Source organism: Moschus berezovskii, chromosome 23 (genome assembly GCF_049115385.1).
Source record: "Moschus berezovskii isolate FMDL1 chromosome 23, NW_MosBer_1.0, whole genome shotgun sequence".
In the NCBI taxonomy this organism is placed as follows: Eukaryota; Metazoa; Chordata; class Mammalia; order Artiodactyla; family Moschidae; genus Moschus; species Moschus berezovskii.
The window spans coordinates 19475861-19494297 of record NC_142482.1 but is presented as its reverse complement, the minus strand read 5'-3'; the positions used below and the strand labels follow the sequence as shown (position 1 = coordinate 19494297).

General features: G+C 53.9%; 4 protein-coding genes across 5 annotated transcripts; 1 reads left to right on the top strand and 3 right to left on the bottom strand.

The window, feature by feature from the left end:
* Positions 1-5: 5 nt before the first annotated feature.
* On the bottom strand, positions 6-1311 carry PFDN6 (prefoldin subunit 6). 2 transcript variants are annotated; one of them, XM_055406181.2, is made up of 5 exons: positions 1227-1311; positions 1000-1078; positions 687-757; positions 481-605; positions 6-232 (listed from the first exon to the last, which is right to left on the bottom strand). In XM_055406181.2, exons 2-5 carry the CDS (start codon positions 1061-1063, stop codon positions 103-105), a joined length of 390 nt encoding a protein of 129 aa, XP_055262156.1. In that variant the 5' UTR covers positions 1064-1078; positions 1227-1311; the 3' UTR covers positions 6-102. The 2 variants fall into 2 exon arrangements, with proteins under 2 accessions (XP_055262156.1, XP_055262157.1); XM_055406182.2 differs by having other exon boundaries at positions 1000-1145; positions 1227-1290.
* Positions 1312-1686: 375 nt separating this feature from the next.
* WDR46 (WD repeat domain 46) lies at positions 1687-11260 on the top strand. The gene is made up of 15 exons (XM_055406148.2): positions 1687-1770; positions 1870-2064; positions 2174-2254; positions 2388-2500; positions 2624-2711; positions 2846-2907; positions 3137-3241; positions 3343-3493; positions 3613-3748; positions 4066-4165; positions 9857-10170; positions 10315-10409; positions 10554-10649; positions 10776-10889; positions 10983-11260. Exons 1-15 carry the CDS (start codon positions 1702-1704, stop codon positions 11079-11081), a joined length of 1818 nt encoding a protein of 605 aa, XP_055262123.2. The 5' UTR covers positions 1687-1701; the 3' UTR covers positions 11082-11260.
* Positions 11261-11522: 262 nt separating this feature from the next.
* Positions 11523-13265, bottom strand: B3GALT4 (beta-1,3-galactosyltransferase 4). The gene is made up of 2 exons (XM_055406149.2): positions 13115-13265; positions 11523-12981 (listed from the first exon to the last, which is right to left on the bottom strand). The coding sequence occupies exon 2, from the start codon at positions 12956-12958 to the stop codon at positions 11822-11824; it is 1137 nt and encodes a 378-aa protein (XP_055262124.1). The 5' UTR covers positions 12959-12981; positions 13115-13265; the 3' UTR covers positions 11523-11821.
* A 727-nt stretch (positions 13266-13992) lies between these two features.
* Positions 13993-18430, bottom strand: RPS18 (ribosomal protein S18). Its single transcript, XM_055406150.2, has 6 exons — positions 18318-18430; positions 17749-17847; positions 14608-14694; positions 14425-14526; positions 14223-14314; positions 13993-14106 (listed from the first exon to the last, which is right to left on the bottom strand). The coding sequence occupies exons 1-6, from the start codon at positions 18318-18320 to the stop codon at positions 14031-14033; spliced, it is 459 nt and encodes a 152-aa protein (XP_055262125.1). The 5' UTR covers positions 18321-18430; the 3' UTR covers positions 13993-14030.
* Positions 18431-18437: the final 7 nt, after the last annotated feature.

Below are 18437 nucleotides of genomic sequence, written 5' to 3'. Positions count from 1 at the left end.
GTGGCTGGTCAGAACACGCCAGGTATTTTCACATTTTATTAGCTACAGTATAGACCCTAGAGCTGCCTCATACCTTCCCGTCCCCCACCCCCCAGGGCAGGGTCAGGCTTTCCCAGGAGCCCCTGCCTTTGCTGCCTGCGCCCGCTGAAACTCCTGCTGCAGCTGAGCAAGAGTCTCCCTCTGTTGTTCTGACTGCCGCTCTAGGTCTCGGAGCTGGGATTCATATCGCTTACTGAGGAAAGGCAAAAAAGCAAATAAGGATAAATTAGTGAGACTTACTCTTGAGGGTGTTGAAGACAAGGAGATTGGTCAGAAACTTGAGCTCTAAGGGGAGTATGAAAAAAAGGGGATACACAGGAAGGAGTTTCTGAAGGACCTACTGAAATGGGGGCTACTCTGGAGAAGGACACTACACAGGTTTCTCAACACCTTTATCCCAACAGATCAGGTACATCGCATTCGGGTGGAAGGAAGACTCACATCTCAGCTGTGATGTAGTCCAGCCTTTTCCCCACCGTGGCCCGAGCTTCCCCCAGCTCCTGTTTGACCAGCACGGGCCCCAGAAGTTTAAACACCACGTTGGACCCATCCAGCAGGGCCAGTTCCTGAGGGAGGAGTGGGAAAAACATGATCAGAATCACTTCCAGGACAGGTCCCTCCTCGGCCCACAAATCTCGGTCTCTCACCTCCTTCACGATATTATTTTCTGTTAGTTGTGCCTCTAGCTTCTGCCTCCCTGACATGGATTTACTCAAGTCTGGCGGATGGAAAGGTTTGTTTAGACACATCTCATGTGCCACCCGACCACCACAACCCTGGTGAGAAGGTGGAGCTGAGGAAGCAGGCGAGGATGGATGGGCGGGACAGGGAATGGGAAGAACACAGAGAAGGGGAAGGAGCCGCAGGCTGGGGCCGGGGGTGGGACAGAATACATTATTTGGGTATAGACTTGGGTTGTGAGGGAACTGCCGCGAGGTCACACCTACCCTGCTCCCTTACCCTTCTGCAGCTGTTGATATTTCTCCACTTCCCCCTGCAGCTTCTTCTGGATTAGCTCAGCCATGGCGGGGACGAAAGCCTGCGGACAGCGGGAGAAGGGCGCTGGGTCTCACGCTCTGGAAGGTACCCGGGCTCCCTTTTCCGGCCTGCGGAGGTGACAGCCCTCTTGAAAGGCAGCCCCTCGGGGCACCCACTGCAGTCTCTCCTGGTCCGGGAAATCGACTCACCCCCAGCCTCGGGGAGTGGCAGCCGAACAGCTACCCGACTCACGCTGTCCCGTCAGTATTGGTTAACCCGGAAGTAAATAGAGAATGCTGGGGCAAGACGGCGCCGGAAGCTGTCGGCCGACGCACGCCGGGAAATGTAGTTCTAACATGGTCAATGAGTGGCGTTCTGCTAAAAAGACCAGACTCGGAAGGATTTAAGGCAAGATGGAGAAACCGAGATGGGAAAAGAAACTGCACGGTTGCCTGGGTCTTGGCCTCGAACTACCCGTCTTTCATCACTTGGGCATAAGTTGCCTCACTGGGGGCCTTGGTCCCGCCCCTCGTGGAGAGCGCGCCCTCATTAAAGATGGCGCCGAGGGGCTTCAGACCTGGAACGGCGCTGATTGGATGAGTCTCGGAGGACTTCCGGGAGTTTTCCATCCGACTGTGGGACCGTGGAGAGCGGTTTGCACGTGGATCGTGGTTCGAGTGGGCTATGGAGACAGTCCCCAAGCCGGACAGTAATGTCCCACCCAAGAAGGACAGACTGCAGGCCAAGAAGAAGGTAGGGACCTCCTTGGGGTGGAAGGGAAGTTTTTAGTTGCTGGGTTCGAGGGGCGGGGCTAAGGGCAGCGGAATAAGAGGGATCCTGCTCTCCTGGTAGAAACCGCGGCGGTATTGGGAGCAAGAGACCACTGGGACAGCTGCCGGAGCTTCTCCAGGTCCCCCTCGTAAACGGAAGAGGAATCGAGAGCTCCGCCCCCAGAAGCCAAAGAAAAATGACACCTCAAGGAAGTTTCGGATCTCCAAGAAGCCCCGGGAACTGAAGAGTCCGGGGCCTCAGCGGAGTTTATCAGGGGTGAGCCTGGGACCTCCCGGCGTGCCGAAGCAAGTCGCCTTGTGCTTTCAGGGTCGGGGGCTTGGGGTCAGCCCGAGCCTGTTTCTTAATTGCCTCCTCCCTGCCGCAGGCCCAGGACCCATTTGCAGGCCCCGCCCCCGTCAGTGTGGAGGTGGTTCAGAAGTACTGTCGCATCGACAAATCCAAGGAGGTAAGGACTATTCGGAGAGTGGGAAGCGGTTGCAGGAGGGAGTGTCTGGGTGAGTTGAATGGAGGCGGGGCTCTCCTGTGACCCCCACATCCCTTGGTCTTCTCCCACTCCATCCGCACCACCGATGTTGTAGCTACCACATCCGAGGACCAAAACCCGAAGCCGACTTGTGGCGGCTGAAGCACAAGAAGAGGAAACAAGTGTCAGAGCTGCTCGATCTGAGCTTCTGCTTGCTGAAGAACCTGGGTGAGTGGACCCTAATGTGGGCCTCCCCAGCCCCTGTTTATGGGGCTCTCGTTTCTGATTGTGATGCTGTGACACCCACTTCTTATTAGGAAGCTTTACTGCAACTCTCACGCTCGCTTGCAGGTTTCTGGAAGGAGAGGATGGGGAGGACACGGCAAAGATTCGCCAGGCTGACATCGTGGAGGCTGTGGACATTGCAAGTGCAGCCAAAGTGAGTCTGAGAATGGAAAAGGGGCTGATGGGTTGGCTGACGGTGCAGAGTAAGACAGAAGTGGGGACTGGAAGAGGAAGTTGCTGAAAGGAACCAACTCTCTTCTTTCTTTTCTTCCCTATTCCCTTTTCCAGCATTTTGACTTGAACTTGAGGCAGTTTGGACCCTACAGGCTAAATTACTCTAGAACTGGGAGGTAAGGTTGAATTCCAGCGACTTTAGCCTAGCCCATCTCAGCCATAGCAGTGTACATCTGGGTTTTTGACATGGGGAGGGTTTCATTATTTGCTTGCATGTGTGATAAGCGTGTATGGCAACATCTCTCCTCTCACCTGGAGCTGGCGTGGGACAGACCCTTGAGTCCAGGCGCCCGCCCTACACACACACCTTGTACTGACACCCTGCCTGTCCTCCACCTTCAACAGACACCTGGCTTTTGGAGGACGCCGGGGTCATGTGGCTGCCCTCGACTGGGTAACAAAGAAGCTCATGTGTGAGATCAACGTCATGGAGGCAGTGCGGGACGTCCGGTCAGTGGCCTTGGTCAGCGGCCGGTGGGGATGAGACAGCCTGTCACTGATCGAACGACAGCGGTGACTGTCACATTGCCCCGCTCCTCCGCCGCTCTCAGGTTTCTGCATTCTGAGGCACTGCTCGCTGTCGCCCAGAACCGCTGGCTTCACATTTATGACAACCAGGGCATCGAGCTCCATTGTGTCCGCCGCTGTGACCGAGTCACCCGACTTGAGTTCCTGCCTTTCCACTTCCTCCTGGCCACAGCGGTGAGTGACTGCAGAGTACAGGGACCAGATGGCAGCCCTGAGAAGACCGTCCCTCCCCTGGGGTCCCAGTAGGGGGAAGACAGAGGGCAATCCGGCCTTCTTCCCTCTCTCTCTCACAGTCAGAGACAGGGTTTCTGACCTACCTGGACGTGTCAGTGGGAAAGATCGTGGCAGCTCTGAATGCGCGGGCTGGACGGCTCAGTGTCATGACTCAGAACCCTTACAACGCCGTCATCCATCTCGGACACAGTAACGGTTGGTCCCTGACAGAATTTTAACCCTCACCATCCTGTCTTGCTTTTCTTTTTCTGGCCATGGCACGTGGCTTGTACGATCTTGGTTCCCTGACCGGGGATTGAACCTTGGCCCACAGCAGTGAAAGCTGAGTCCTACCCCCTGGACCAGCAGGGAGTGGCCCAGCTTTTCGTCTGTATTTGTACTTACTGAGTCCCTTCGGGTTGCTCCTCTGCTGCTCTCTTTTGTTACCTCTTGGCCCTGAATCCCCCTCTTTCGCAGGTTTAATCGCCTCAGCGCCCTATTAGTAACTTCTGTTCTTCTCCTCTGATGTGTAGGGACTGTGTCTTTATGGAGCCCAGCCATGAAGGAGCCACTGGCAAAGATTCTCTGTCACCGAGGTGGAGTCCGGGCTGTGGCAATAGATGCTACAGGCACGTAAGTCAGTTGTTTGGGCCTGAGGTGCTTGTGGTGGGGGGTGTCTCAGGTGGAGAGAAAGTCCTCAAAGGCAGTGTGCCTCTGGGAGCACAGACTCTGCACCCAAGCTGCTTGGGCTTGAATCCCGGTGTTCGCCCTGACCAGCCATGTTGGCATGTCAGGTGACCTCGGTGTACATGGTCTTCACCCTGAGATTGTGGGTGTGAGTATCTTGCTCAAGGGCCAGAAGACTTTTTCTTTAAGGAGCCCGATAGTAAATATTTTAGGCTTTGTTGGGAACGGAGCACAAAGAGTGTTTTATGTAGGTTCTTAAATAACAAAAGAAGAAACAATGGATGGCAAAGTGTTAATGAAATGAGAAAAACAATTGAATGCAGTATTGTGTAATATAGGCCTACTCTTGGAAAGAATTGGATTCCTGTTTTTGTTTGTTTTGCTGCCATGCCATGTGGCATGCAGGATCTTCAGTTTTCCAACCAGGGATGGAACCCACCTGCCCCCTGCCACTTGCATTGGAATTGTAGAGTCCTCACCACTGGACTGCCAGGGAAATCCATGAATTCCTGTTTTTGAGCATAGCACTTAGTTTAGTTGAGGTTCAAAGTTAGTGTTCCAAATCATCCAACTCAACTGCAAATGTTTATCTACAGCTGCCAATTTGTGAGGGTGGCTTCCCTGGTGGCTCAGATGGTAAAGCGTCTGTCTGCAATGCAGGAGACCCGGGTTTGATCCCTGGGTTGGGAAGTTCCCCTGGAAAAGGAAATGGCAGCCCACTCCAGTATTTCTTGCCTGGAAAATCCCATGGACGGCGGGGCCTGGTGGGCTACCATCCGTGGGGTCGCAAAGAGTTGGACACGACTGAGCGACTTCACTTTGGGTATTTTGGTCTTCCCTGGTGGCTCTGATGGTAAAGAATCTGCCTGCAATGCAGGAGACCCGGGTTTGATCCCTTGGTCAGGAAGATCGCTTGGAGAACAGAATGGTTACCCACTCTAGTATTCTCACCTGGTGAATCCCATGGACAGAGGAGCCCAATGGGCTGCAGTCCCTGGGGTCACAAAGAGTCAGACACAACTGAGTGACTAACACTTTCACCTTTGAGTATTTTATCTTTGCAAACATCTTTTCACACAGATAGATGATAAGATGAATGGTGCTTGAAATGCTCTGAAGTGATATGTGTGTCACTGAGATTATAGTGTGCTGGGCAGCAGTGCGAAGAGATAAGATGTGGTGTCTGCTTGACCACAGTACTGTGCTGCCTTAGCACAAAAAGCAGCCACAGAATAAGTAACCAAATGAGTGCAGCTGTGTCCCAGTTCAGTTCAGTTCAGTTGCTCAGTCGTGTCTGACTCTGCGACCCCATGGACTGCAGCAGGCCAGGCCTCCCTGTCCATCACCAACTCCCAGAGTTTACTCAAACTCATGTCCATTGAGTCGGTGATGCCATCCAACCATCTCATCCTCTGTCATCGCCTTCTCCTCCTGCCTTCAATCTTTCTCAGCATCAGGGTCTTTTCCAATGAGTCACTTCTTCACAGCAGGTCGCCAAAGTATTGGCATTTCAGCTTCTGCATCAGTCCTTCCAATGAATACTCAGGACTGATTTCCTTTAGGAAGGACTGGTTTGATTTCCTTGCAGTCCAAGGGACTCTCAAGGGTCTTCTCTAACACCAGAGTTCAAAAGCATCAATTCTTCAGCACTCAGCTTTCTTTATGGTCCAATTCTCACATCCATACATGACCACTGGAAAAACCATAGCCTTGACTAGATGAACCTTTGTTGGCAAAGTAATGTCTCTGCTTTTTAATATGCTTTCTAGGTTCGTCATAACTCTTCTTCCAAGGAGCAAGTGTCTTTTAATTTCATGGCTGCAGTCGCCATCTGCAGTGATTTTGGAGCCCAGAAAAATAGTCTCTCACTGTTTCCCCATCTATCTGCCATGAAGTGATGGGACGAGATGCCATGATCTTAGTTTTCTGAATGTTGAGCTTTAAGCCAACTTTTTCACTCTCCTCTTTCACTTTCATCAAGAGGCTCTTTAGTTCTTCTTCACTTTCTGCCATAAGGGTGGTGATAGCTGCATATCTGAGGTTATTGATATTTCTCCCAGCAATCTTGATTCCAGCTTGTGCTTCATCCAGCCCAGTGTTTCTTATGATGTACTCTGCATAGAAGTTAAATAAGCAGGGTGACAGTATACAGCCTTGACGTACTCCTTTCCCTATGTGGAACCAGTCTGTTGTTCCATGTCCAGTTCTAACTGTTGCTTCCTGACCTGCATACAGATTTCTCAAGAGGCAGGTAAGATGGTCTGGTATTCCCATCTCTTTCAAAATTTTCCAGAGTTTCTTGTGGTCCACACAGTCAAAGGTTTTGCCATAGTCAGTAAAGCAGAAGGAGATGTTTTTCTGGAACTCTATATTGCTGTGTGCCAATACGACTTTATTTATGAACATTGACACTGGAGTTTTCAAATAATTTTCACGTCTTGAAATATATTTCTTCTGATTTTTTTCCCAACCACTTAAAAATGTGAAAACCATTCTGTAGAGCTTGTGGGCTCTACAGAAAGTGGTGGGCTGGTTTTGTTGACTCATGGGCCGTAGTTGGCCATGCCTGGCCTTCAGTTAGGAAACTGGTAGATGTGAACACCAGTTACGGTCTTCAGAGGTGCACACGGCACCTGGTAGGCGGGGAGCGCTGTTTCATCATCGTCGTCAAAGACGACTGTCCTCTTTAGGTCTGGCTGGTGCTGTGGGGGCTTTGGGGTAGCCGGTCCGCTTTGAATTTCCACCCTTCCTGAGAGACTATTTGCGTTTCCACAGCTGTTTTGTCTGGTTTGTATCGTATGTATGTCTGCATCTGGCAAACTCTCTTTCCCACAAGTTCCTACCTGTTTTCCTCAAATTCTTTCATCCATCAGGCATTCATTGGGTGCCAGCTGTAGGCTGGGTTCTGGGGTAAGGTTCTGGGGGTATAAGGATGAATCTGCCCTGGTGGGGTGTTCCAGTTACACTTTATTTACAAACACAGCTGCTGCGTTGGCGGGCCGGGTGAAACACTCAGCTTCTACTCAGTTGTCTCCCATCACCCCACCTTTACTGTGTCCATTGCTGGGTGCCTTGCCCCCTTCCCCAGCTCCCCCTGGCCTGCTCCCTTTCTGCCACATTGCCCTCAGCCAGAACATGACTTCTTGGGCACTAGCTGTCCCCATAGCTTCGTGTTCTTCAGCCACCAGTCACGGCAGACGCAGAATCATTGCTGGCTGAGTGCCCCTCGGGAGCCCAGGCCCTGCTGGCGACTTTGGCTGCGTCGCCCCATTACTGCTCACGACCTATGAAGTCCTGGCTGCTTTTCCCCTCCAGGGTCTGCTGCTTGCCATTCTTGCCGTCTCACAGTTCCAGCCTCTGGTTCTTCCTTCTTTGAGTGTGTCCTGGGTGCTGCTGTCAGAATACTTTTTCCCACGTGGCTTTCCTCCTCGTACACCACTGCTCGGGAGATCAGGGCGTGGAAGCCCGGTGGCTGTCAATAACGAAAGCACGCTGCCTGCTCAGGCCCCCGGGCCCCTAGTTGCGTCTTTGTGGGTCAGTGGTTTGGTTCTGCCTCTTTACTCCAGGTCTGTGCCACTGTGGCTCTAGGAGAGTGGGGCCTGTTCCAGGGCTTTCTGCCTTGTGGGCCCCTGGACCGGAGCTGGACTTGGCCTTCCCTGAGCTGCCTGGGTCAGCTGCTTCTGCTCAAGGCTCCATCAGCTGTTCACAGAAGTCTGGCCAATAGCCCAATGCCAAACAGCTCTGTTCCTTGACCTTAGGCCCACCCCTGTGTAGCTCTGGTCCTCCTCATGGCTGCCTCGGACCGGCCACAGGGGCTCCAGAGATGCCGTGGGCTGTCATCCTCAGCAGGCTTCCTGGAAGCTTGCATAAGGATTGGACTGGACCCTCAGAGTTGATCTGTTTCTTGCAAGTTCAGTAGCATGGTGGCATGGTCTGGATGCCCATCTGGCTACCAGGTGGGCGTCTGCACAGAGGCTCCCAGAGGTCGGGGTGGGGTCAGGAGCCAGCGGGTGCCCTTGAGTTGTGGGCCCAGTGAAGGCTGTGACCTGTGTCCCAGGAGCCTTCAGCAAGTCCTGCTTTGCGCTCATGACCTCTCCCTCGGGTGGAGTTGGGCCCTGTCTGTCTTGTCAGGACAGGTATCCAGCTGGGCTTTGCATCAGTCCCATCACAGGCCAAGTCTCTGCTCAGAGAAGCACCTGAGTGTTTTCTTCCTGGATTCACAGTCAAGGTTAAAACGTGAGTCTTCGGCTTCTGGCAAACGGACATGCCCTCACCTGGCTGGCTGCCCTTCAGCATCTCAGAGCAACTTCAACATCCATAGAAACTCCAGCCTCTGAAAGTAAATGTCTTATGCGGTACACACATTCTCAAGAAGATTTTTTACATTTTTTAAAAATTTGGCTGTATCTGGTCTGTACCGAGCAGGCTTGGCTGCTCCATGGCATGTGGAATCTTAGTTGCAAGACCAAGGATCGAATCTGTGTTCTCTGCATTACAAGGCGGATTCTTAACCCCTGGGCCACCAGGCAAGTCCCTTTCTCGAGAGGCTCTGGTCACCAACTTTGCCCTTCCTTCTTCTAGCGAAAGGGCCCTCTAGTGCATCACTTCCTTGCTTTCTAAGGTTTTCTCAGGTCCATGCAGTCTCCACTTTGTGGCCTGTCACTGTCAGAGAGCCACTTTGGGGACTGTTGGTCTCCCATCTGACCTTCAGGAGCCTCTGCAGTTTGTCCCCTCCTGGCCGTATTCCACCAGCTGGGAAAACAAACTCGTTTCCATCCTTCTGTCTCCACAGTCTGACGTTCATTCATTTGAACCTGCTGTACATGTTTCTTATGCTCTTTTAAAGTAAATCTCATTTAAACCTTTGCAGTTTTCAGCCACAATCTTCAAATTGCTCCTGGTGCTTTCTGTTTTGATTTCTCCTTGCCCGTGCTGGGTCTTCACCGCTGCGTGGGCTTTTCTCTAGTTGTGGCAAGCAGGCTTCTCATTCGGTGGTTTCTCTTGCGGACCATGGGCTTCAGGGCACGAGGGTCTCAGTAACTGGGGCATGTGGACTCAACTCCCAGGTTCTAGAGCACAGGCCCAGGAGATGCGGTGCACAGGCCCAGCTTCTCCGCGGCATGTGGGATCTTCCCAGATCAAGGGTTGAACCCTTGTCTCCTGCATCGGCAGGGTGATTCTCCAGCACTGAGCCACAAGGGAAGCCCTCTTGTGCTTTCCTCACTGATCTTAGCCAAAAGGCCGAGAAGCAATCCTCTTGTGCTTTCTTGAGTATTACCTAGAATGGCTCAAGTCCCACAAAGCCCTCCCTGACCACTGCCATCAGCCTTTCCCTCTGCTCACTGCTGGGCTCCCTGCCTGTGCGGTGCGACCTCACACCTGAGTGTAGATTGTCGCCAGCGTCCTCCCTTTCATTCACATGTGCTGAGAAAAGACAGTGAAGACAGAGCTCTGACTTGAATTCTAGCTCCACCACTCACCCGAATGCTTTCTTTGAGCTCGTTTCCTCTCTGTAAAGGAAATGAAGAGGCGCGTGGAGTGCGTGGTGCGGTGGTAGTGGTGCCGTCCTTGTCAGTCGTCTGCTCCCCCAGCAGATGATGCTTCATGCTGTGATTAACTTCCCCCTCTCACTCCCAGGCACATGGCTACCTCTGGCCTGGACCACCAGCTGAAGCTCTTTGACATGCGAGGGATGTTCCAGCCTCTGAGCACTCGGACCCTGCCCCAGGGAGCAGGGCACCTGGCCTTCTCCCAGCGGGGACTGCTGGCAGCGGGAATGGGCGACGTGGTCAACATATGGGCAGGACAGGGCAAGGCCAGCCCTCCTTCCCTGGAGCAGCCCTACCTCACGCACCGGCTCTCGGGCCATGTGCACGGCCTTCAGTTCTGCCCCTATGAGGACGTGCTGGGGGTGGGGCACAGCGGGGGCATCACCAGCATGCTGGTCCCTGGTGAGCAGGCAGGGCTGGGGCTCCAAGCGGTGCCCTCGCGATGGAGGCTCTTGTGGGCTGGACCCTGAGACAGCAGGGGGCACGGGGCCCGGTCAGGCTGGAGCAGGTTCCTGTTATAGTTCCACGTGCCCCATCTCCTTCCAGGGGCTGCTGAACCCAACTTCGACGGCCTAGAGAGTAACCCATACAGGAGCCGGAAGCAGCGGCAGGAGTGGGAGGTGAAGGCACTGCTAGAGAAGGTGAGGACGCGCCTGCGCCCCCAAGGGCTGGGGCAGGGGGTCTTAGGAATAGTGGGTTTCAGCAGTTCCTCTGCTTTCCGTCCCTCTTTGGTGTCACCTTCCTGTGGCTCCTTACCTGTCCCTGTCCCTTTGTGTCGCATCCAGGTGCCCGCCGAGCTCATCTGTCTGGATCCACGAGCCCTGGCAGAGGTCGATGTCATCTCTTTGGAGCAGGCAAAGAAGGAACGGGCAGAGAGGCTGGTACAGAGTGGGGCCCCAAGGGCCCGGGCGCCCCTCACCTGCGCGTCCCGGCCCCACCGCGTCCTCAGAAGCGCAGCTCCCTGCCTCAGAGGCTGCTGCAGCTTTCACTCCCCTCCCCTCCCTCAGGGCTACGATCCCGACGCCAGGGCTCCCTTCCAGCCAAAGCCGAAGCAGAAGGGCCGTGGCTCGACTGCGAGTCTGGTGAAGAGGAAGAGAAAGGTCATGGACCAGGAGCACAGGGTGAGCGGGCCAGGCATCCCCCGGGCAGCGCCCTCCTGCTGGCCCTGCTGGCCTCACCCACCTGCCGCTTCTCACCTGTCTCTCCCCACCCAGGACAAAGTCCGCCAGAGTCTGGAGCAGCAGCCACAGAAGCAAGAGAAGGCCAAGCCCACGGGGGCCCGGCCATCGGCCCTGGACAGATTCATGCGCTGAGTCAGGCTCCTGGGGCCTGGGAACAACATTCTCTCCCCACGCCCACCTGTGGGGAATGACCCATCTCTGGAATGAGGAGGGAGCAGGGAGCCCCCTTCCTCCTGGGGTGGACAGCTGGTTCCTGGGGGGAGGGTGGGGTGAGGGATGATTGGTATTAAAAACAAACATGGTCTTTTGGATACCGTGTCTCCATCATCCCATGAAACTGTCCCCTGCCTGTGTGCACCCTGGGGCTGCTCTCGGACGTGGGGGGCTGTGTCTCCCCTCTGGCCCCACCCGTCTTGCGGGCACTGTGGCCTTGTCCAGCTCCCTAAGGCATTCCTCCAGGGAGAGGTGTGCTCCCTCTCCCATGTCCCTGGAGATGGCCTTCCCCACCAGCAGGCTCTGGTAGCCTCTGGGTTTCCTGGGATTGTGTTCTGAGACTCCTGGACCACACTGTACTCAAAGAGAAAAGAGACAAGTTTATTGAGGGGCCCGTGCCCCTCCCCTGCCGTGGCTGGAGAGAACAAACCAGCGTGTGCGGTTCTTCCTGACAACCGTCTCTGGGGCTGGCAGGCCAGGCAATCCCCTAGGTCCCTCCTGTGTCCCTCAGTCTTTACTGACAGCCCGAGCACCTGTGTGGAGCAGCTTGCTCAGCTGCAGCCAACTAACGCTCCTGCTTTGGGCCTGGGAGAAAGAAGGTGGCGGGGTGCTGGCTGGACCCTCTGTTCCACACCCCTCTCCTGGGCCCCCAGACCCTCTCAGCTGTGAAGCCAGGCTATTAACCGGCATCGGAGGATGCCCAGGACCCCCTGGAGCCAGGAGCAGAAGGGTACAGTTCTTTCCCCATCAGAGCCACCCACTAGCTTCCAGGCTTCCTGCATCTCCCAGGGGTCCAACTTGTGGGATGTCAGCAGGAATTTCCCATAGCAGCACCGATCCAGGGGGTAGTGGGTGGCACCAGCCAGCTTGACACAGTGGGTTGGGGCAAGGCCTCCTCGGCGGGCACTTAACCCCACAAAGACATCCTCCAGGGGCAGAGGGGGTGCCCGGCTGGCCACTTTCAGGATGAGCTGCACAGCAGAAGCTGATAGCACATAGCCCGTGCCTGAGGCGTAAGGGGGAAATGGGCCCCAGGAGGGAGGCCACTGCTCCTCCGATACCTGGTGCTTGCCCCCCGGTGACCGAGAGGGGTGCACCCGCCAATGCACGCGACCCAAGTACAAGAGAGGCACTGGCTGGCTCCCCAAGGTGGGGCTTCCGTCCCACTTCTCATCTCCAGCCTTCGCCTTTCTCGGGGGCCCCACGCCCGTCTCCCATTGCTCCCAGCGGCCTCCCCGCCTGACCAGCTCCGACACCAGTTCGGGGACGTTGACGAACACATCATCGTCGGTCTTGAGGATGTAGCGGGCCGTGGGGCAGTGTCTGTCGGCCCAGCTCAACCCGCTGAGGGTCTTGAGAGTGAGGTTGCGGTAGGAGTCCTGGAAGGCCGCCTGCATGATGTCCCCGTGGGCCGCCGACTCCCACTTCAGGTCGCTCCCGCGCGACCCCCAGCCGGGCTCTCCCAGCAGGAAAACAGTTTGCACTCTGAGCCCGCGGGCCTCGCGCAGGCGGCCCCAGGAGGCCCGGATGGCGTTTCTCTGGTTCAGGTTGTCCGGGGCGGTGCACACCAGGATCAGCAGGAAGGGAGGCGGGCCGGGCGCGCCGCACGCCGCCTCGTTGGGGATCAGGAAGCGGGGCAGGGCCAGGGGCGGCCCGGGCGAGGCCGGGCCCGGGAGCAAGGAGGCCAAGGAGAGACTCAGCAGCTCCTCCCCGAGGCCGGAGGGCCCAAAGAGGGTCCAGACGAGCAGGAGCAGCAGGGCGGCCAGGAGCAGGCGCCGGGAGAGGCCGGGGCGCATCGTGCGGCGCGGCCAGAGGACACCTGCGGGGAAAGACCGGCGCGGTTAGAGGGCGCGGAGCGCGGCTCTCAGACAGCGGCCTGAGGGGGCCACGCCCGGGACGGAGCGGCGGCCGCCCCTGAGCTGCCCTCGCGGCGGGGCCCGCGGGGACGTTACCTGGCCGGCGCGGCCGCCGAAGCCCGGCTCCATGGCCGGCCGTCTCCGCTCGCCGCCCCTCCCCGCCGGAGGGCGTGGCGTGCGCGACCCGCGCCGGAAGCTCCGCGGCTGCGCTCTCGGCGGAACAGAGCGGAGGCAGCGGGGGAGGTGCAAGGGGGTCTTCGCCCCGAACCGGAAGCGGGGTTGAATCCGCGGGCCGGACATCGGCCGGACGCCGTGCGGCCGGCGCCTCCCCACACCGCCCCCGCGCGGCCGGGCTCAGCGTTTCCGGGTCAGCAACACCAGCAGCTCCAGCCTTCGGAGACGAAGGGCGGTCAAGACCCGCAGACACTCACCTGAGCGGCCTCTGGCTAGGCTCAGCTACCTGCGCGAGCCCCAGCGCCCCGCCAGCCGGCACGGAGAAGCCGGGCCTTGGAAAGTACCGGGGCGCCCCCTCGAGGGTGAATGTGCGGCTCCTCCCTCCACCCACCTGAAGCGGGGCTGCTGCTGCTGCTGCAGCGGGGCACCAATAGGTAAAAGGCTGCTTCTCGAAGTGGGGGGTGGCAACAGCATAGCTTCAATCAAGACCCTAGGATGTACCTGTCAACGCAGGGGACACAGATCCCATCCCAGGTCCCGGAATTCCGCATGCCCTAGGGCAACTGAGCCCAGGAACCAGCACTAACGCGCCGCGGAGCCTGTGCTCTGCACTGAGTAGCCATGCTCCCGACTAGAGAGAACCCGAGCGCAGCAAACGGAACAGAAAGACCACGACAAGGTCTGGGCAGCTGAGCGGCGACATCAAGCAAGTGTGAAAAGCGACCAACAGGGCCCAGTGTGAAAGCATATTCCCTATGAGAGTTTCCAGAAAAACGCAAAGAACTACAAGAGGGAAGCCGTAACTGTATAAACTGTTTATTAACACAACGCCCACGCATTATTTCTTCTTGGACACACCCACAGTGCGACCACGGCGGCCGGTGGTCTTGGTGTGCTGGCCTCGGACGCGAAGTCTGCAGGGAGAGAAGACAAAGGCCAGATTACTCACCACACAAAGCAAAGCTCTGGGAAAGACAGGGCCTGAGAGTCGCCTGGGAGTCTAAGGACAGACAAAGGAGCCCCCACTCACCCCCAGAAGTGGCGCAGCCCCCTGTGGGCCCGAATCTTCTTCAGCCGCTCCAGGTCTTCACGGAGTTTGTTGTCTAGACCGTTGGCCAGGACCTGCACAGACGGGAGACAGTGAGGGATGACCGTTCCCCGCCCTGATCTCTTCGGGCCAGTCCCAACCGGACAGCCTGCTTGTCTCTAAGCTCTGCCCCCTCCACACGCACCTGGCTGTATTTTCCGTCCTTCACGTCCTTCTGTCTGTTTAAGAACCAGTCTGGGATCTTGTACTGGCGTGGATTCTGCATAATGGTGATCACACGTTCCACCTGGCAGGCAGGACAAGGGTCAGGTCCAGACAGCCCCCATCTCCAGGCAGGCCCAACCCCAGCCCCATCCCCTGTCCTCACCTCATCCTCCGTGAGCTCTCCTGCCCTCTTGGTGAGGTCGATGTCTGCTTTCCTCAACACCACATGAGCATATCTTCGCCCCACACCCTGAGGAGAGGTTTCAGAGTTGTATGAGTCTGACCTTTTGGGTTTCCTCTATAGACCCATGATTCAAAAAGCACACAAAGGTAGGGTCCAAAATAACTTATACTCTTCCAGATACAAAGCCTAATCATTAAAGGGAAAAAAGTTTTGATACCCCCTGAAAGCTGCAGCACCCAAGAGTGCACCTTCTGATTTCTTCACTGTGGAGATGAAACTGATGCCTCTCAGAGTCAATGGCGCACCAAGGCAACAAGATCAAGGTTCTCTGAATTAACGGTTAAGGGAGAGCATTGTCAGTTGCTCGTTATGTCAGAGGGTCACAGGCCACGATCCTCTGGGCAGGTCCCTGCATCCCTATGATCAAAATAAACACTGAAAACAGAGGCATCCTATCACCACCAACACTGGTGCTCCCTGCACCTGAACTCATGAGCCAAACAGATCTGGAAAGTTAAAGACTGTGCTGGGCTGAGTACTGTTCCATCAAATTTCTGTTCATCTGGAACCTCAAAACATGGCTTTGGTCAGAAATAGTTAAATCCAATGACTGGTATTCTTTTAAAAGGAGAGGACAGACGGGCAAGAAGGCCATGTGATAAGATGAGACACCAGAGCAATGCAGCTGCCAAGAAGGAAACCAAGGGTGTTTGGCACACAGAACTGAGGGGTTAAGTTTCTGTTGTTTTAAGCCAACACATCTGTGTCACAAAGGTCCCAGGAAATGGGAGTTCCTCTAAGAAAGTGACCTGGAGGTCAAATTACCAACTTGATTGAGAAGAGACTAAGAGCTAAGTCTCTCTCAAATTTAAATATTTACAGGTGGTATGTCTGAGAGACTTGCTTTAAAATACAAGTGGGTAGAGAAAGTTTGATGCTGTCCAGCCATCTCACCTCTGATGCCCTCTTCTTCTGTCCTCAAATCTTTCCCATCAGATGACCAAAATACTGGAGCTTCAACATCAGTCCTTCCAGTGAATATTCAGGGTTGACCTCCCTTAAGATCGACTGGTTTGCTCTCCCTCTGTCCAAGAGATTTTCAGGAGTCCCTTGGATGCATCAATAGGGGGCCAATCATTCTCTCCCTCCTACTTTTTAGTGTTTAAAACTTTTGATAAACAGCTTTTTTTTTTTAAAGTTGCTGTCAAGCTTTTTGAAAGCCCTGCTGGGTATCGTCCAGTCTTTGTGACTAGTTCCAACCATGTTTCCAAACAATCCAGATGACCAGTTATCACCCTGATTTAGAGGAAGGGCAGCCCAACCTTAAGGAGTATTCTTCACAGAAATGTACAAATGGAAAGAAAAGGGATCATGGCATAGAAAAGTCTTGCAGATGTGTTACCTCTTAGTAAACACCGCTTTCTGCTTATGTCACCTTCGATACCTCACCTTTCCCAATTAACTTTGCTCCTTTAATTTTCTGAGAAATCCCTCCTCTTACTCAGCCTCCACCTCTAGCAACTCCCTTCCAATTTCTAAGTATCACTCAACCCCACATTCCAGATCATTAACAAAAGACCAGGTTCCTCTAAGCTTTGGCTGTCTCACCAGAGAAGAGCCAACAAAAGCTGAAACAGTTAGCAAAACCCCAAGTACCTGTGTATCTCTAGAATAATCTTCCCCAGTGGTAAGTAGGGCAGGAGATTACCTAAGAGATTCTTATCAAAATACTCATTAAGTACTGGAAACTGCTTTCAAAATCTGTTTTAAGGTTAAGACATATACTTAAAGTAACAAATAGCAAACTAGTTAATTTCAAAGAAGCAGAGAGAAAGGCTTTAATAGAAGCATCCTATCAACCATCTTTTGTTTTCACTATCTGACCTAAGCAATCTTTAAAAACAGAACAAGCAACCTCAGAGATACAGCAGGTTCAGTTCCAGACCACACCCAACAACACTGAAATAAAGAGAGCTATATGGTATTTTGGTTTCCCAGCACGTGTAGTTACATAATCTATTAAGTGAGCAACAGCCTCTTAAGAAAACCTATACACACCTTAATCAAGACACTTTATTACTATTAAGTACTAACCATCATCTGAGCTTTAAGCAAGTCTAAATCTTTTTGCAATAGTAACAAAGGTCCCTGATCACAGATACGTATAACAAATACACCAGTGAAAACTTTTAAAGAGCTGCCACAAAAAAACACATTATCTGCAAAGCTCCATAAAATGAGGTGAGCCTGCACTGTATTTTTCACTGCCTTACTAGTTTCACAGAAGAAGATGAAAACATGAAACGTACTATTTAAGAATGAAAGCTGTGCTCTTTGAATTACAGAATGAAAAACTAAATGTGACAAATCTCACCAAGAAAAGCTGATGATTTGCTGTCTTAAACAAACTATCTATAAAATACTTATAGTGTCTTCTGGGGATTCTAAGCAAGAAAGGCCTATCCTGGGCTCCAAGAAGTGTAAACATACTGGCAGAAAGCATTCAGTCACTTCCACAATTAAAAAATCTTTCTAAAGGATAACATCCCCATCTGGAAGGCTGGGAGTTCATTAGGTTAAGGAAGATATTCAAGCTTGCATTCATTGACATAATAACTATAGGTTTCTTCATACTGGGAATCTCTTGGCATTTCTACTTACCCTTCAAATGGTACAATTATCCAACTTCCCCATTCTCTAGGTGAAATCTCTTGGTTTGACCTGAGACTACTCTTTGGCTTTTCTCACTTACCTTTTGGGACAAATGGGGCAAGGGGTTAAGAGGACTAGTTGCTCTCTTAATCACTCTTTTACCTAGCAGACAAGGTGATCTGGTTGGGACTCCCCTCACCATGCCTCACTTTCAGCTCAGGTGTGTTAACTCAAGTTTCATCTACAGTCTCTAGTCCTTACCCTACGTGTGTTAGTCGCTCAGTCGTGTCTGATTCCGTAGGACCCCATGAACTGTTGCCCCACCAGGCTCCTCTGTCCATGGAATTCTCCAGGCAAGAATACTGGAGATTCTCCAGGGGATATTCCCACCCCAAAGGATCAAAGCCTGTTCTCCCGTATTGCAGGCAAATTCTTTACCGTCTGAGCCAAGTCCTTACCCTACTTTACCTTAATTGCAGTGATGGCAAAGGCAATTTTCCGCCGCCCATCGATGTTGGTGTTGAGTACTCGCAAGATGTGCTGGAACTTCTCAGGGATTACTAGAGACTGATAGAGATTGAGGGAGAAATCAGACACAGTGAACTACTATCAAACCGTAACCTCAAACACGAACGCTAAGCTTGTCACACAGGGAGCAAAAAACCCCCGTCAGGTCTTCACGACACAACAAACTCCTGAGTCCTGCAAACAGCAGGAACATGAAGTGTTCAAGACTGGCAAAACGCAACCTCGGGGAAGAAGCGTGTCTCCTGACCTTTTCCCAAGTACACTCTGAGCGGCGGAGACCGAGGTCCCCACACACGCCCAAACCGTTCTTGCGCCCGGGGAGGGACTTCCTCCGGCCCCAGTCCCCAGAACTAGATGTCTTTAGTCGTCCTTTTTCCAGAAGCGCGACCCGACGGTCCACCCAGAAAGTTGCAGGCCCCCAAGAAAGGACATTTTCAACCCTCTGACAGCAAGACCTTCCCTGCCCCGGTCCCGATGTCGCTAGATCCCCGCAAGGATTACACTCTTACCATGGCGGCGGCTCCAGCGGCGGCGTGTAGGCCTCCAGTGGAAGAGAAAACGGAAGTGACGTAACAACCTTATATTGCTACCAGGCGGAAAGGGCGGAGCTACCTGAGCAAGGAGCTTCC

Bases quoted from the DNA above. Each gene is read 5' to 3' on its own strand.
- PFDN6 (XM_055406181.2), bottom strand. From the start codon at position 1,063: ATGGCTGAGCTAATCCAGAAGAAGCTGCAGGGGGAAGTGGAGAAATAT. The intron at 758-999 runs GTAAGGGAGCAG...TCCATCCGCCAG, and splicing joins ATATCAACAGCTGCAGAAGG to ACTTGAGTAAATCCATGTCA. The intron at 606-686 runs GTGAGAGACCGA...CTCCTCCCTCAG, and splicing joins AAAATAATATCGTGAAGGAG to GAACTGGCCCTGCTGGATGG.
- WDR46 (XM_055406148.2), top strand. From the start codon at position 1,702: ATGGAGACAGTCCCCAAGCCGGACAGTAATGTCCCACCCAAGAAGGAC. The intron at 10,171-10,314 runs GTGAGCAGGCAG...ATCTCCTTCCAG, and splicing joins CACCAGCATGCTGGTCCCTG to GGGCTGCTGAACCCAACTTC. The intron at 10,890-10,982 runs GTGAGCGGGCCA...CTCCCCACCCAG, and splicing joins TCATGGACCAGGAGCACAGG to GACAAAGTCCGCCAGAGTCT.
- B3GALT4 (XM_055406149.2), bottom strand. From the start codon at position 12,958: ATGCGCCCCGGCCTCTCCCGGCGCCTGCTCCTGGCCGCCCTGCTGCTC.
- RPS18 (XM_055406150.2), bottom strand. The intron at 14,695-17,748 runs GTAAAGTAGGGT...ACCTCTCCTCAG, and splicing joins TTGCCATCACTGCAATTAAG to GGTGTGGGGCGAAGATATGC. The intron at 14,315-14,424 runs GTGCGTGTGGAG...CCGTCTGTGCAG, and splicing joins AGGACGGAAAATACAGCCAG to GTCCTGGCCAACGGTCTAGA.